The following is a 17072-nucleotide window of genomic DNA, read 5'->3' on the forward strand; positions in this document are numbered from 1 at the left end:
AATGGAAAAATAAGCACCACATGTACTCACCAGCAAATTGGTTTCCCTGATCATCATCTAAGTGCACATTTGGGAATAACACCAATTGGGTGTCAGGCAGATGTGTGTGGGGGAGGGGAAGGGTGTATACCTACATAATGAGTGTGCTGCTCACTGTCTGGGGAATGGACACGCTTGAAGCTCTGACTCGGTGGGGGGGGCATGGGCAATATACATAACCTAAACTTTTGTATCCCCATAATATGCTGAAATAAAAAAGAAAAAAAAAATTTAAAAAAGACAGAGGATTTCTCTACTGTTCAAATTTTTCAGAGCAGAGAAATGAGAAAAACTTCCCATTTCTCTTAATGACACCTGCGAAAGATAGCAAAGAAGTACACTACAATCTAATCTCACCTTTGAATACTGATACAAATCATAATGCACACAAAAACTATACATCCAAATCAGAGTGGGCTTCCCAGGATCACCTGGATTCTAAGGAGGGGATCTATTGATATAATTTACTACATTAATAAGTTCAAGGGGAACAGACAAGGTCTTGAGACACCAAAATACCACTTGATAAAATTCAGCATCTGATTCTGGTTTTTAAAAAACACAAATCCTTAGTAAAATAGGAGGATTTCTCCTTAACATGATAAAACTATGTATCATAAACAAAAGCCAAGAACAAGCAAGGAGACTGATTAGCACCATTATTTGACAGCCAGTAGAATCAGATAAAAGATTATAAAAGGGAAAAATGGAAAAGAGGCAAAGTCATCCCTATTTGCAGATAATATGACTATATACCTGGAAATGCCAAGAGAATCAAGTGAAAAACTAGAAGAAATAAAAAGATTATCAGGTAAGGTGGCTGGTAATAAAATACATATACACACAAAAATTAGTAGCTTTCTCAGACACCAACAATCATCACTTAGAAAATTTAGTGGACAATAAAGATCATATTTACAACAGGAATATATACTACAAAGCACTTAGGAATAAGTTTAACAAGCAATATGAAGAATGAATGTGAGGAAAGTCATAAAACACAGACAGTAGAGAGAGAGATCTTGAGTTTGGATGGGAAAACTCAATACTGCATCAGAAAAAAGAAAAGTTGAGTCTCCTAAGACCAACCTACCTCCATCAATGCAACTCCAATCAAAATCCCAATGGACTCCTTTTAAAAAAAAAACAAAAAAAACTTGAAAATTTGACTCTAAAGTATATGTGGATGAAATGTATGAAGAAATAAAAATTTCAAAAGAAGTAATTTAAGGAAGGCCTGCACTATCAGTTTCTATTTAGAATTTCTACAATTTATTAAGCAGAACATCTAGATACATTTTTCAAACTGAAGTACATATATGACCAAGCTGCATCACTGTGTTTTCTGACAATGCTTGTCAATTCATAAGGCCCCTGGGGCCCACTATTCAGGTATCACTAGTAGAGACATTTCCCACCACCAATTTTAAGTCTCCAGTTCTATGCCCCACTACATCTACTGCCTGCTCTCTACTGAGCTAATTTAACAGGTTTCCTATATATATCCTTCCAAATACCAACTCTACAGCAAGGAGTAAGGTCACTTTCCTCCTTCCAATTATATTCTCCAGAGAGGTCACTGGTATCAATGGTTTGAGACCTGCTACTTCAATAATTGACCTAAAAAATACATGTACTCTGATGGCCTTAGAGAAGCCTTTCAGTAGACAAGTGGGGCAAGTGAGAGAAGCCACAGTCCAATTTTATTGCAAACTTAAAGGGAGATGAGGAGGAAAGGCAGGGAGTGGAGATACGAAGGAAGTAGATGGGATATTAGCTTAAAAGGGAGGCAGAGGAAGAAAAGACGTTGCACAATGAAGGAAAACTTGAACATGTTTTTGAGTGAGAAGAATCAAGAAAAGGGAAAGGGTGACAATTGGAAACATACCACAGAAGTAACAGATTTGATTAACAAAGTCCCTGCTGCCAAGAAGGAGGATGTAGATGTTAAGAAACATCTATAAAACAATGGTATGCCATAAACCACCTGGCAATAAGTAAATCTAACAAGAAACGTGAAGGACCCCACTGGGAGTCAGCATAGGCTGGGGCCTCCTGGTCCAGGCCACCATGCCCTGGACAGACTTTTACTCAAGAACACACGACCCAACAAGCACAAGAAAGGATGCTCAACTTCATTAGTCACCAGGGAAATGCAAACCAAAACCATGAGATACCACTTCACACTTACTAGGATGGCTAGAATAAAAAAAGAAACAGAAAATAACAAGTGTTGGCAAGGACGTGGAGAAATTGTAACTCTCCTACACTGCTGGTGGGATTATAAAATGATGCAGCAGCTTTGTAAAATAGTCTGATAGCTCCTTACAAAGTTAAACATAGCATTACCATATGACTTAGCAATTTTACCCAAGAGAAGTAAAAACCTAAATCCACACAAAAACCTGTACACAAATGTTTATAGCAACATTATTCATAGCAGCCCAAAGTAGAAACAGCCCAAATGTCTATCAACTGAGGAATGGATAAATAAAATGTAGTCTACCCATAAAATGGAATACCATCTGGCCATAAAAAGGAATGAAGTTCTGGGCTGGGCATGGTGGCTCACACCTGTAATCCCAGCACTTTGGGAGGCTGAGGCAGGAGGATTGCTTCAGCCCAGGGGTTCAAGGTTACAGTGAGCTATGATTGGGCCACTGTACTCCAGACTAACCCTGTCTCTCTTAAAAAAAAAAAAAAAAAAAAAAAAGGAATGAATTTCTGACAGAGAAGCCAGACAGAAAAGAATACATGTTATACACATATATGGAATGTCCAGAACAGGGACATTCATAGAGACTGAAAGTAGATTAGTAGCTGGAGGGAAGGCAGGGTAAGGAGAGGGATTGCTAAAGGGTCTCTTTTTGGAGTAGTAAAAATGTTCTAAAATTAGATAATAGTGATGGTTGCACAACTCTGAATATACTAAAAACCACTGAACTGTGTACTTTATTTTTTTATTTTTGAGACAGAGTCTCACTCTGTTGCCCAGGCTAGAGTGCCGCGGTGTCAGCCTAACTCACAGCAACCTCAAACTCCTGGGCTCAAGCGATCCTCCTGCCTCAGCCTCCCGAGTAGCTGGGACTACAGGCATGCGCCACCATGCCGGGCTAATTTTTTCTATATATATTTTTAGTTGTCCGTATAATTTCTTTCTATTTTTAGTAGAGACGGGGGTCTCACTCTTGCTCAGGCTGGTCTCGAACTCCTGAGCTCAAACGATCCACCCGCCTCGGCCTCCCAGAGTGCTAGGATTACAGGCGAGAGCCACTGTGCCCGGCCTGAACTGTGTACTATAAATGAGTGAATTGTATGGTATGTGAAAATTGAACTGTTTTAACAAGTGGGAGGAGAAAAGAAATCAACCCACTACATACAAAAGGCTTCTGCAGTTCAGAGGCAGTGGATATAAAGGTCTCACCTATGACTTTGGGCAAGTCCCTTTGTGACTTTCTACCTCTGCTTTCTCCTCTAGAGGGAAGCTTGGGGCCCTCCAAGAAACCCAGCCTCACTCTCTAGTTACCACTCTGGATTCCCTACTGTCTCTTAGGCGTTGTCGTGGGGGTTCTTACCATCTTGTCAGTTCTTCAACGCCTGAGGCTGCAGACCTGGCTTTCCTCCCCTGACTTTCAGCACATTCCCTCCTGGTCATCTAGCAACATGGAACTGCCTGGCAGTAGCTAGGTTCTCTCTCCACCCCAAGTCACCCTGGCCTGTGCTAACATCCGTGGCCTGGGTGTCCTCCAGAACCTGTTCTCGGCCCCTTCACCTCCATCCTTATCTCCAACATCCTTCATTCCCTCATTTTGCTAAAGGCAACTCGATCCCCACACTGGACAAGAAAATGCCCCGCCTTCGAAGTTCCACTCTCTGGCCCGAGCTCCGACCCCTCCGGAGCCTGCCGGGCTGCCCTTTGCCATCCCTTCTGGATCTCCCCAGGGACTACAACTGGCTCCTCCTCCTTTGCCACCTGGCACCGTCCCAGGTTGGTCACTGCAGAGACTTTAGCCAACACCAGCAATCTGTCACAATGGTCTGCCCCCTGCCCCTGCCAATCATCAACTTTGGGAGGAGAACTCTCTCTAGCCCCACTGGACTGGGAGCTCCCTGAAGCAGGGCCAGTGCCTGCATCATCACCATTGGCCTGACACCAAGCGAGGTGCCTGGCACATACGTGGCACTCAATTAATACTTCCTGGAGGGAACTGACCATGACGAGTGATCCTGCCACCAGCAGGCCTTGCTGTATTCCTGGGTGGTGCCACATTATAGGAGAAAATCTTGTGTCACTGTGCTGACTGGCATTGGCATAGCTGCCAGCTCAGGGTGTGTGACTCGAGCCAGGCCCTTGGGGTACCTTGGCAATCCCTGTTTCCTTAATTGGCTCCCTTAGTCCCCTGACAGTACTCCTTCCAATCTCAACTCTCTACCTGGCTCCTCGCACCCTCAGCACAAGACCTTGTCATCTCCTCCACAGAAAAGACTAAAGCCATTAGGCAGGACTGCTCTATGTGCCCCCTTGGCCACCACACGTGTGCATCTGATAACAACAATAACAAGAGTTAACATCAAGTACTAAGGTTTAGACCCTCTCCCTCCCACCTCTCCCTGCCACCCGGTAACTAGAGACCATTATCCTCAACCAAACATGTACACAGATATTTAATGAAATGTCATTTATAACAGAAAAAGCCTGGAGTCAACCTAAATATTCATCAAAAATCATATTCAAAACATTTTAATTACATAAGAAAATATGTATAAGGTTACATAGGTAAACAGGATAAAGACATATCAATTTGTGTTTCTAGTAATAACAGATTATTTGGACCAAACTTCCCATTAAAAATAACTAAAATGGTTGATTTTCAGAACATATTAAAACATTTAAAAGCAATGACGAACCTACGAGATGGCAAAAACGGCCGTGACAAACCCTAAGGACCAGGAGGAAATCCAGGGAGACAGAGGTCCATGCACATCCAGTCATTTTTTCTGAGGGCATTTGCCAATCTCAACAAACTTTGACTCTGGTTTTAGCAACCTTCCAAGGCAGGCAAAGGAGACTGAAGTCTAAGCGCACAGCCACTTAACTGAGGAATGTAACATAAAATTCTTCCCACATTAAACTGGGACTCCAAAGTGTGCCCTTGGGGTAATGGCGACTTTGAAACAAACTTGCCCCTCCCAAATTCAATGCAGAGAACTGCAAGAAACGCTACCTTGGTCCTGGTAAAAGACAGGGAAAATGTTAGAAACTTGTTTAAGGTGGTCCCAGGCTAATCATGCAAGGCATCTGACAAAAACCAAACACGTATTTTCTTTGGAAGAAGGCACACTTACCCTAGACGTCAGAGATTCCCTGCATAAATATGTCAATGACAATTGCGGTACACTAATAAGCAGTACACAGCACCTCTCTCCACAAAAAGCACACAAGCACATGAGGAACTAAAGCATGAGAACAAGCAGAAAAGGAATAAATAAGAAAATGAGCCAAAGACAGGCAATTCATAAAAGAAATAAAACTGGACCACAGACATCTGAAAAGATGTTTAACCTCCTTAGTAACCAATGATGCAAATGAAACCATAACAATATGGAATTACAAACCCACCAGTAGGCTAATATTAAAGTCCGACAATATCGAGTGTTGGTGAGGCTGGCACAACAGCAACTCTTGTATGTTGCCAGTGGGAATATCAATTGGTACAACCATTATGGAAAACAGTATGTAAAACTGAAGTTACAAATTCCATATAACCCAGAAACTCCACCTCAGGATAACCTTAGGGCAGCAATTTTCAAACTTTTTGGCCTTAAGGACTCTTTGTATTATACAATTATTGAGGGTCTCAAAGAGCTTTTATGTGGGTGATATCCATTGATAGCTACCATATTAGAAATTAAAACTGAGATACTTCTAAAGCACAAGACACAAGCACACATTCCATTGGCCATCAGAGCGATGATACTTCACATCATATAGCATCTGGAAAACACCACTGTATACTCACAAGAGGAGAGAGTACAAAAGGCAAGTAACATCTTAGTGCCATGAAAATAGTTGGACCTTGTGGACCCCCTGGAAAAGGTCTCATGGACCACCCCATCAAGGGTCCCCAGACCATGTTTGTGAACCTCTGCCCTAGAGAAACTCATGCACATCTGCCTAAGACCACTCCTGGCAGCACTACTTGAAATGGCCAAAAACTGGAAACTACCCAAATGTCCTTTAATAAGAGAATGGATTAAAAAAACAGAAAACTTGTGGTATATTCAAACAGTGGAACAATACAAAGCAACGAAAATGAATGAACTACAGCTACACACAACAGATCACCAACAATGTTGGGGGAAAGACAAAACATCCAAGATTACATACAGTGTGATTCTACAGGGTTAAAAGGCAAAACTAAACTATATGACTTAGGGCTACATACATAGGCTGTAGAAGTATAAGATAAAGCAAGAAAATGACGGCACAAAAGTCAGGGTAGTGGCTAATCCTGGGGAGAGGGATGGGACTGTGACCAGGAGGGCCACATGGGGGTCTACGCAGGTATAGTCATTGTTCCAGCTTTCGACCTGGTTGATGGTAACACAGGTTTTCACTTTATACTTCTTTAAACTGTACATACAGGCCTGGCACATTTTTCTGTATCTATATTTCACAATAAAGGAGGAAACCTGTTTGATACCAATAATGTGAAGTACATATTTCAGCATAGGAAAAATTGTTGAAATGCTGTATTCCCATGTTAACAGTGGTTATCCCTGGGTTATGGGGTTTGTATTTTCTCTACACTTTTCTACATTTTCCAAGTGTACTTACAAAGAGCACATTACTCTTATAATCATGTAAACATTTGATATTATCAGACTTTATTTTAATTTTTAGTCTACTGGAGGGTATGTAATTTTATTATAGTTTAATTTGCATCTCTCTGATTACTAATGAGGTTGATCATCTTTTCACATGTTTATTGTCCAATTTGATTTCTACTTTTATGAATTGCCTGGTCAAATCTCTGGCTCATTTTACTGTTTATTCTTTTTCACTGGTACTCAAAATCATAAAATGTATTAAAAAAGACAAGGTTGCCATCCAAAATTGACACTAATAAGGATCAATACAAAAGAGATAAGATGAGCCATCTTTGGAAATCTATGCAGAAATACCTAAAGAGGTTGGTGACACGCACCAGCTAACTAGGATGAGTGCAAAGCTCATCAAGGAGTCCAGGGCATATTCCTAGAGTTGGCTACACTGATCCCAATCCACGAAGACTGGCTGCGATGTGATTTACCCCAACATATCTATCCTGTGGCAATGTGATGATGACAGAAAATGTTAGTGACTCATGAGGAATACTGAAAACAGAGTAGAATTACAAAGAATATACAGTCATGCACCATGTAACTATGTTTCAGTCAACAAGGGACTACATATACATGGTGGTTCCATAAGGTTAGAACGGAGCTGAAAAATTCCTCTCACTTAGTGACACTGTAGCCATTATAACATCTTAATGCAACACATTACCTTTCCTATGTGTAGATACACAAATACTATTGTGTTACAACTACCTACAGCAACACATTGTACAGGTTTGTAGCCTAGGAGCAATACGCTATACCATATAGCCCAGGTGTATAGCAGGCTATACCATCCAAGCTTGTGTAAGTACACTCTATGCCATCCAGACTAGATAGCCTAACAAGGCATTTCTCAGAATGCATCCCTGTCATTAAGTAAGGAATGACTGTCTGTACAGTAGTGGTTCTCAACCAGGGGTGAGTTTGCCCCTCTGGAGACATTGGGCAATGGCTAGAGTTATTTTTGGTTGGCAAGACTGGGGACAGGGGTACCACTGGCATCTAGTGGGTAGAGGCCAAGGATGCTGCACCCCACAATGCACAGAACACCCACCCACTCCACCCCCTACAGAAAGATTATCTGGTCCAAATGTCAACAGTGCCATGGTTGAGAAACTCCACTCAATAGCCTCTATCCAAGAAAATGCTCAATCCTCAGTGGCTCTTCTCCAAGGTGGAGAAAGGCAAATCCCCAGGATGCCCCACCTTGATGGGTTAATCAAAACCGCTTGAGACCTACACTCTGCAAGCTCCTCCAAGGGAGCTACAACCTGGTGACTGTGTTCTCTGGAAGCAGCCTCCCTCATGGAGAAAACGTGTGCACATAAGACCAGGTTAAGCTCATCAGTGCTGGAAGTACCCTCAGAGCCACCTGGTCCACCCCCCTCATTGGAGAGGGAATAACAGCTGACAGCAGCAGCATGGCAACAAGGGAATGGGCAGAAAACCAAAATGCAGACATGGAGCCCATGAACCAGTACACTAACCAACATGCATAATGCCAATTATCTCATAAAGAACCAGAGAGATAAGAGAAGTCAGCGTCATCATAGAGCTACAAGCAGTTACTATCAACTAGGAGAACGGGAGAAGGCTGCAGGGAGGAGGCAGCATTTTAGTTGGATCTTGAAATACGAGCAGATTTGTGGCACTTTTAAATTGTGGCTAAGAATTCTTCAACACTCTCCTCTTGAGAGGTAGGATATACGTCCTCACCTTGAATCTGGACTATCTTCAAGTGAATCATAACCTATAGAACGCAGTGAAAGTGACACTGGTGATTTCCAAGGCTAGAACATATTAATAAAAGGCCATGCACTAGGCATATACTCCGAAGAACCAAAAACAGCTGTTCAAACAAAGACTTGTACATGAATGTTCACGGCAGCACTGTTCACAATAGCCAAAGGGGAGAAACAACCCAAATGTCCATTAGCTGATGGCTGGATGAGCAAAACCTGGTCCATCCATACAGTGGAATACTATTTAGCCATAAGAAGGAATATAGTGTCAACCCATGCTCCAACATCTAGGAACCTAGAAAACAGCATGCTAAGAAGTCAGGCACAAAAGTACAAGTATCGTATGACTCCATTTATATAAAATGTCTAGAAAAGGCAAATCCATAGAGCTAGAAAGCAGATGAGTGGTTGCCAGTGGCTGGGGGGAAGAGGAATGAGGAGTGACTGTCTAATGGGTTCAGGGTTTCTACTGTGGTGATGAAAAAGTTCTGGAACTAGATAGTGGTGATGACCATATAACATTGTGAATGTATTTAATGCCACTGAATTGTATACTTTAAAGTGGTTAGAATGGTAAATTTTATGTGTGTTTTACTACAATTTTTAAAAAGTATTTTTTTTAAATGGGCCATGTGGATTCCACCTTACCTTAGAGCCCTAAAGGGCTATGTAAAAAATTTAAATAACAGCCACCCTGCTATAAGGGAGCCCAAACCACATGGAAAGGGTGTGAGTGTTCCAATGGACAGCCCCGACTGAGCCCATCCTTTAAGGCATGTGAATGAAAAGCCTCCAGATGATTCCAGCCCCCAGCCACTTGAGTCTTCCTAGCTGAGGCCCTAGACACCATGGAGCAGAGACGAGCCATCCCCGCTGTGTTCTTCTGAATTCCCAGCCTATGGAATCTATGACCATAGTAAAACAGTTGTTGTTTTATGCTACTAAATTATTGGAGGTTGATTATGTAGCAACAGACAACAGGAACAGCTTTCAACCTGGGGAGAAAGGGCACAAAGGCCTTCTCCAAAGATAGCATTGCAGCAACAATGGAATCCCCGTACCTCTTAAGACACAGGTGACTACGTATAGTTGCTTCCAGGTCTGTGTGGACTATAAACTCCACAGGTGAGGGCAGGTACATGTTTCATTCTGCTCCATTGGGTCCTGCCTCAGTGACTGCTCACTCATGAGTTAGCAGATACGTATTGAGCATGAGGCCTGCTACCTGCCATTTGCCCTTCAGCTCCACCCTCCATGCCCCAGACCACTGACTTGAGAAGCTACATCAACTGGCTTCTTTGCCCTCTGGCTTCTGGTTGGGTTTAGCCCACAGGTTCCCTTGGTGTCTCAAGTGCCCTTAGCATCTCAGTGTTTTTTTTTTCACAGCACCCTTAGCCCAAAAGAAATACCTAATAATTTTACCATCCCAGGCTAGCTGAAGCAGCATTAAAAACTGAAAGAAGAATGCCTAAATGAGCCCCAACTGTGGCGTGGCACAATTCTGGCGGTAATGAATTCCACTGAAGCAATACCTCCTGTGGAAGGTATCACCTCTAACTGGCAAAATAATCCCAACTAGAACCACCTAGAAGTGTCAGCCAAATGTTTTCTAGCCTCTACTCTAAGCAGATGTTCACTGAACATGGGCCTCTTTGTAAGATTCAACTACAGCAATTTTCAAAGCTACAGAATCCTCTGTCGTTCCATGAGAAGCCCTAGGTAGAAAACTAATGAAAACACAGCTCAAAACTGGTTGAAGCTGGAGTGGGGGTCCAGGTGCACCCATTCCTGCTCTGGCCTGCTCCCCACACCCACCTTGGAAAAGAGGGAATTAACACAATGAGCTGAAGCCACAGTACTGCTAAGGGCTTCGAGAAAGGTAAGCTGGCAGCACATTCCTCTGCCTCAGCAAAGAGGCAAGCATGGCCCGGACAAATCAGAAACCCTCTGTCTGCTGGCCCCGGAATGCACCCTGCTTCAAGTGTGGCCATGGGGACTGGGTGGGAAAGGCCTCAGGAGGTGGCCTACAGCATGCCGGGCGCTCCAGGGCAGAATGCAGGCTCCAATCTCCTTGTAAAGCAGTTTAGAATCAACCCCAAGCACCATAAATCCAGCTGCCTTCAGAGCCCTCAGCGGTGCTTCTGAATGTTCGTTGTTGCACCAAGAACATCACTACAATCCAATTTTCTTCACATTTACTTTAAAATACTGAACTTTGAGCACACTGTGGATTGATTTAAAAATGGAAAAACTGAAGCAACATAAGGAAACATGCTAGTTTTCTGAAGAATGAAGAGGATGCCAGTACCTAACTCTTAGCTTATTAGTGTCCTATTTTTGCAGTAACAAAATATACCAAATTTAATAGCTTAAAACAATACATATTTATCCTCTTACAGTTCTGGAGGTCAGTAGTCCAAGCCAGGTCTCACTGGGCTAAAATTAAGGTGTCGGCGGGGCCGTGTTCCTTCTGGAGGCTCTAGGGGAGAAACCATTCCTCCATCTCCAAAGCCAGCAACAGCCAGTCAAGTCTTTCTTGCAGGGCATGGCTCCGACTCTTCTACCTCCCCCTTCCACGTTTAGAGGACCCGAGTGATTACACTGGGCCCACCTGACTAATCCTATTTTAAGGTCAGCTGATTGGCAAACTTAATTCCATAAGTAACACCTTACTTAGTTCCCCCTGCCATGTAACCTAATATATTCACAGGTTTGAGAGATTAGGATGAGGATGTCTTTGGAGGCCCATCATTATTCTGCCTACTGCAGCTTCCCACCCTCCTCCACTGGGAACACCTATCTACATGAAAGATTTTCCTGCCTGTTTTTAACAGGTGTTTATGATGATTTTAAGCTTTTATATGCAAAGTGAAATTCACCAGTCGGTGGACCTCTGAGCAAGGTTTAGGGAGGGCCAGGCCTCCCCAGCACCTGAGAGCAGCAGAAGAGTAATACATAAAGTCAAAAACTAAGAGTGAGTGGACACACAACAGGAAAGGCGAAAAACACCACGTGGGGAACAGAACCCAGAAGAGGAAAGTCAGTGAATCTGGAAGGTATCTTACCTGACCTCACAAGAACCAAACCCAGCTCCTCCCCCACATCCCCCCCAGCAGCCAAAATGGGCCTCATCATCGTCATCTCTACTGCAGGCAACTCGGGCCCTTCCTCAGTGCCACCCAACGCTGACTCTTGGGTGGTTTCTGTGTGTGCGTATTTAAACAAACAAATGCATTTTAGTTACCTGATGTTCAAAGTGATGGCCAGGATGGGATGTGACCTGTGATAGTGAGGAAGAAGCTGAAAACCCATCAGAGCAGTGGAGGCTAACAGGCAGAGTCTCCAGACCAATCAAGTGCAGCACAAGGGCAACTGTGGAGGTTCTCCCCCCTCCATGATGCCACCTTCCCATGGCCCATTCCCAAACTCAGGCAGGGTTAAGCAGCTCTAGGCCAACCCTGCACATGGCCCTGCAGCCCATGTGGCTGGGACCCGATGCCCCAAGTCAGCCCACAAGGCTTCTGCTTGGATCCCAGCCGGCCATCTCAGCACCGCCAGCACCTGGGGCCTGCTCAGGTCTCACCCTCTCCTGAACCAAGCACAAGGGGCCTGAAGACCAGCCCCAACCCAGGGGTCATATGCTGCCACTTCTCACACTTGTTCTGATTGGACTATACAGTGATTTAAAAAAAAAATGGGGATACAATTCCCATACCATACAATGTACCCTTTTAAAGTATACAATTCCAGTTGGTTTTTAGTACATTCATGTGTTGTGCAACCATCACCTCTATCTAGTTCCAGAACATTTTCATCATCCCAAACAGAAACCCTGTATCCATTAAGCATTTTCTCCCCATTTCCTCTCACCCCAGCCCGTGGCAACCACTAATCTACTTTCTGTCTCCATGAATTTGCCAACTCTGGACTTTTATATAAATTATGTTTTCAAGGTTAGCATCATGTATTTTAAAAATGTGGTCTGGAATGTTTTAATATGATAATCACTAACAGAGCTCACCTGGAGCCAGGTGCTGTGTTAAGCACTTTATACGTTTCTACTCACTGGACCCTAGTAACAATCCCATGAGGTGGATAGTGCTGTTATCCCCATATTACAGATGAGGAAACTGAGGCAGCAAGTGGTTAAATGAATTGCCCAGAGTCACAGTAACACTGGACAGGTGTGCTTTAAAGCTGTGGCCACCTGTAAGCTGGGCCTCTCTTAAGGGTACAGGCACTCGGTTTGCCAGCCCACTCACCACAATTGTTCTTGGCCACTTCTCACATTTCTATGACCTGCCTGATGCCTGAAGGTATCTGCGTTCATGATCCCTGCTTTGGTAATTCAGATGAACCTGAGTTCAAATCCAGTTCCACCAGAGACTGTGATCTCGGGTAAATTCCTAAAGCTCTCTGGACCCCAAGTTTTCATCTGAGAAATGGGTTACCACCCAGTTGCTTTTCAAGGCTGTTTGCAAAAGACCATTATGGACATCAGAAGGTGGTATGGGTCACAGAGCCAATGGTCTAGGGTAAATGCAAGTGAGGCACCGAGGGCCTGGCACATGGAGGCATTGCAGAAATGGAGCCCTGGTTATGACTACCACCCACCCAAACCACTGAGAGTCTTCTCCCCGCTGCTCAAAACAACAGCTTCCCATTGCTGGAGGCACATGCAGATGACATACCTGTCTTCGGAGGATTTTTCAGAACTGGCAAAATACACAATGGATGGAAAACCCCTATGTAATCAGGGCAAGGATCACTTGTTAACTGCCCTTGAAACTCCTGGGAGCCTAAAGCCAGTCTCTACTTGCCAAAAGCCTGCAAGGATTTCACAAATCATGCTCAGAGGTTCTTCTGTGTGCTTTCTGAGGCCTGCTATGGTTTCTCAGTTACACCCCACTACTGAGGACCAGGACCAAGAATCAAGTGGCTCTCAGACAGGCCTGCCCAAAGCATCACTTCAGGACTCAAGGAGAACCTGTCGGCGCCTAACTGAGCACCTGCTTTGAGTTCATTCATTCCGACACAGCAGCTCTGAGACTAACCACCAGGATCCAGGAGGAGATGGCCAATGCAAAAATCTTGTCATCTTATTTTGGATAAAAGATCCAGAAAACTGGGTCCCTACCTTGAAACCAAAGCTTCTTCTTGCTTAGCTTTCTTAATTTAAAAAAGAGGAGATCACTGGGTAAGTCTTATGTGGGTTGAATCCTGGCTCTATCTCTTCCCAGGTATGTGACTAGGGTCCAGGGTTCCCTCATCTGGAAGGCTGCGATAATACCTAACTGAACAATTGTTGAGGCCATTTCAAACAATATATATGAGGGACCTGGCACACAGCAAGCACTCAGGGGATGATAGCTGGTGGCAAGGCTGCAGATCTAAGAGTGACATAAGCCTGGTCCCTTCAAGACACTTTTGTAATTGTTAGGTGTTACATGGATGAGCAAACAGAGGTTCAGGGAACTCATTTTCCCAAGGCCACTAAATAGTAGAAGTGGGGCAGCCACCAGGTATGAAGGCATTATGCCTAGTGCTTAAAGGCAGCGAGTGTGGAGTCAGACAAGCCTGGGATCAAATGCTAACTCTGCCAACTAATCACTGTGTGGCCTGAGGCAAGTTACTTCACCTCTCTGTGCCTCGGTTTCCTCATCTGTAAAATGGTTGCACTGGTTCTCAGTCCCCACCACCACCTCCTAAATCAACTAGTGTAACAGGCAACAGTGAAGATGTGAGACCTACTCATTTATATTCCTCACCTTATCAATGTGCACACCATGTTGAAGACTTTCAGAAGATAGCCTTAAAGGGAGTATCATTTTTCTAACTTTTGTTTTGCTTCCACTTTCAAAATTTCCATGTCATTAGATGCAAGTCAATCAAGTGATCATACTTTTCCCCATAAAGACATCGTAGACAAAATAGGCTGGGCGCGGTGGCTCACGCCTATAATCCTAGCACTCTGGGAGGCCGAGGCAGGTGGATCGCTCGAGGTCAGGAGTTCGAGACCAGCCTGAGCAAGAGCAAGACCCTGTCTCTACTAAAAAAAAAATAATAGAAAGAAATTATCTGGCCAACTAAAAATATATATAGAAAAAATTAGCTGGGCATGGTGGCACATGCCTGTAGTCCCAGCTACTCGGGAGGCTGTGGCAGTAGGATCGCTTAAGCCCAAGAGTTTGAGGTTGCTGTGAGCTAGGCTGACACTACGGCACTCACTCTAGCCTGGGCAACAAAGCAAGACTCTGTCTCAAAAAACTAAAAAAATAAACATTTTATCCCCAAAGGGAAAAAAGAAAAAGAAAATTCAAAAACTCTTTAACCCTGCAATATGCTTTATTTTTCTTCACAGCACTGACAATACGTTATATAGATTTTGATGTTTGTGCTTGTTTTCTCCCCCCCACCAGAACATCAGCTCCACGAAGACACCTTTGCAGAATGTTGAATGGCCCTTCTTGTATGGAGTCCAGGAGGGTTCCCCACATGAAAAATATTTCTGCATTTTCTGCAAAACTACTTTGGCTAGTACTGTCCACTGTTTTCCAGTGATCCTTTATGTGACATAAATCTTACTAGAACTCAGTAGTAGGACAAAGTTTGGTTTTTGCTGAGCTCATGCTTTACACTAGCTGGATTTGCTTTCATTGTCAGGAAGCTCAGAGCACAATTCCGGGCTCAATTACAGTGTTTTCCTTAATCCCTTTTTCTGATGTGGACATGGGATATAAATAAGTGTAAGAAGATTCTGTTGGTAGACGTTTAAGACCCTATTTTTAACCACAGCCTGCATTTATTCTAAGAAGATGCTTCTCAAACTTGACTGTGCCTGCGATTTACCCGGGGATCTAGTTAAAATGCAGAATCTGACTCAGTAGGTCAGGGGCGGGGCGTGAGATGCCGCAGTTCTAACAAGCTCCTAGGTGATGTCTATGCAGCTGGGCCCCAGACCACATTTCGAGTAGCAGAGGGTCTAAGAAACTTGCTCCCTTGTTTCAGCAGAATTTCTCTGTCCCCCTCCTTTGCAAAATATAACCAAAGTCTCAAAAACTGGAACGCACACCAGAAGCACTTAGGGAGCTGGTCAGACCTACACATCGCCGACCCCCACCCCTTCCCCATCAAGATCCCGAGGAAAGCGGGTAGGAATCTGCCCAGGAAGCTCCCCAGGTGCTTCTGCTGTAGGTGGCCTCGAGCAAATTTTGAAAATGACAGCTCTCTTCAAGGTGTTCTCAAAGGTAAACTCCTCGGACAACTGCTTGTTCAGGATTTTAGCGGGGGACCATCCCGCTGTTTCTAGCCCAACACCAGGAGGGATCCCGTCCGTCCTCCTCTCCCGCAACTCGGACCGTGGCGGGGACTGCCCACGCGGGCTCAAGGCTCGGACTCCCGCCCCTGCGCCTGCACAGCCCGGCCCGCCGCGGCCTCCACCGCAGGCCCGCGTGGCGGGGGCCGCGCCGCTCATGCGCAGAGCGCCCCCGGCCCCGCAGGGCGGGGTCCCCGCGCGCCCCTCGCCCGCCTTACCTCTCTGGACCAGGGTGGCCAAGGAGAAAGCGAGGCAGACGAGGAACGCCGAGCGCCAGGCCATGGCTGGGAGCAGGCGGAGGGCTTCCAGAGGAGCACAGTTAGCGCTAGAGCGCCCGAGGGGGAGGCCGAGGAGGAGCCGGGACGGAGGAGGAGCCCTACCGCCACTGCAGGGCCGCGCCCAGAACCGGCGCGCGCGCAGCGGGGCCTGGAAGGGCGGAGGGAGGGCGCGCGCGCGCGAGTGCCGGCGCCTGGGGGCTCCCGGCAGGGGCGAGGCCGAGGGCGGGGCCTAGGCCTGGGGGCGGGGATACTGGGTGAGGGGCGGGGCTGGCGCGCGGGGCGGGGCCCACGGGCACCGGTGGATTGGGCGGTCTGGGTTGGGTCGGGCGCCAGCTAGCTGTCCGCAGACCAGATCCCGCCCTGGCGCTCGCAGGTGGGCCCCGCGGACCCCAAGCAGTGAGTGGCCAGTGGCCAGGAAGCGGGAGGCGGCCGCGGCGAGGGTTCTCTCTGATTTCCACCGGCGCGCCCGATTCCTCCCGGGTCCGGGGCGGGACCCAAGGCGACACACACGCCAGCCGCGCCTGCCAGCCGGGTGACCTTGGACAGGGCTCTTCCCCATTCTGGCGTTGGTGTTCTCGCGGTGAAAAGCTGTTCCCTAGGGGCCCTTCCAGCCGCGGCTCCAGTACCAAGCACCCGAGCTGTTGACCCCTCCCCGCCCTTCCCTGCTGGCAGCAGTAGTGGAACCCTGTCCCGAGACTAAGCAAAGGGCAAACAGTGGCACGTCTCGGGGAAACGAGGCCGAGGCCGGGGGCGCCGGGTCAGGCGGGGGCGGGGGTCGGGACGGCCGGGATCCGGAGCGCCACGGGCTCGGGAGAC

The 17072-nt window shown here is 45.9% G+C and overlaps 1 protein-coding gene across 2 annotated transcripts in view; it reads right to left on the reverse strand.

The window, feature by feature from the left end:
• Positions 1–16413, reverse strand: part of CD99L2 (CD99 molecule like 2) — a 105799-nt gene extending 89386 nt beyond the window's left edge. For both annotated transcript variants that reach the window (XM_045538412.1, XM_045538411.1), the window contains exon 1: positions 16197–16413. In XM_045538412.1, the coding sequence (XP_045394368.1) occupies positions 16197–16260 (64 nt within the window). In that variant the 5' untranslated portion in view covers positions 16261–16413. The remainder of the gene's footprint in view (positions 1–16196) is intronic.
• Positions 16414–17072: the final 659 nt, after the last annotated feature.

The sequence above is a fragment of the Lemur catta genome, chromosome X (genome assembly GCF_020740605.2).
Source record: "Lemur catta isolate mLemCat1 chromosome X, mLemCat1.pri, whole genome shotgun sequence".
NCBI lineage: Eukaryota > Metazoa > Chordata > Mammalia > Primates > Lemuridae > Lemur > Lemur catta.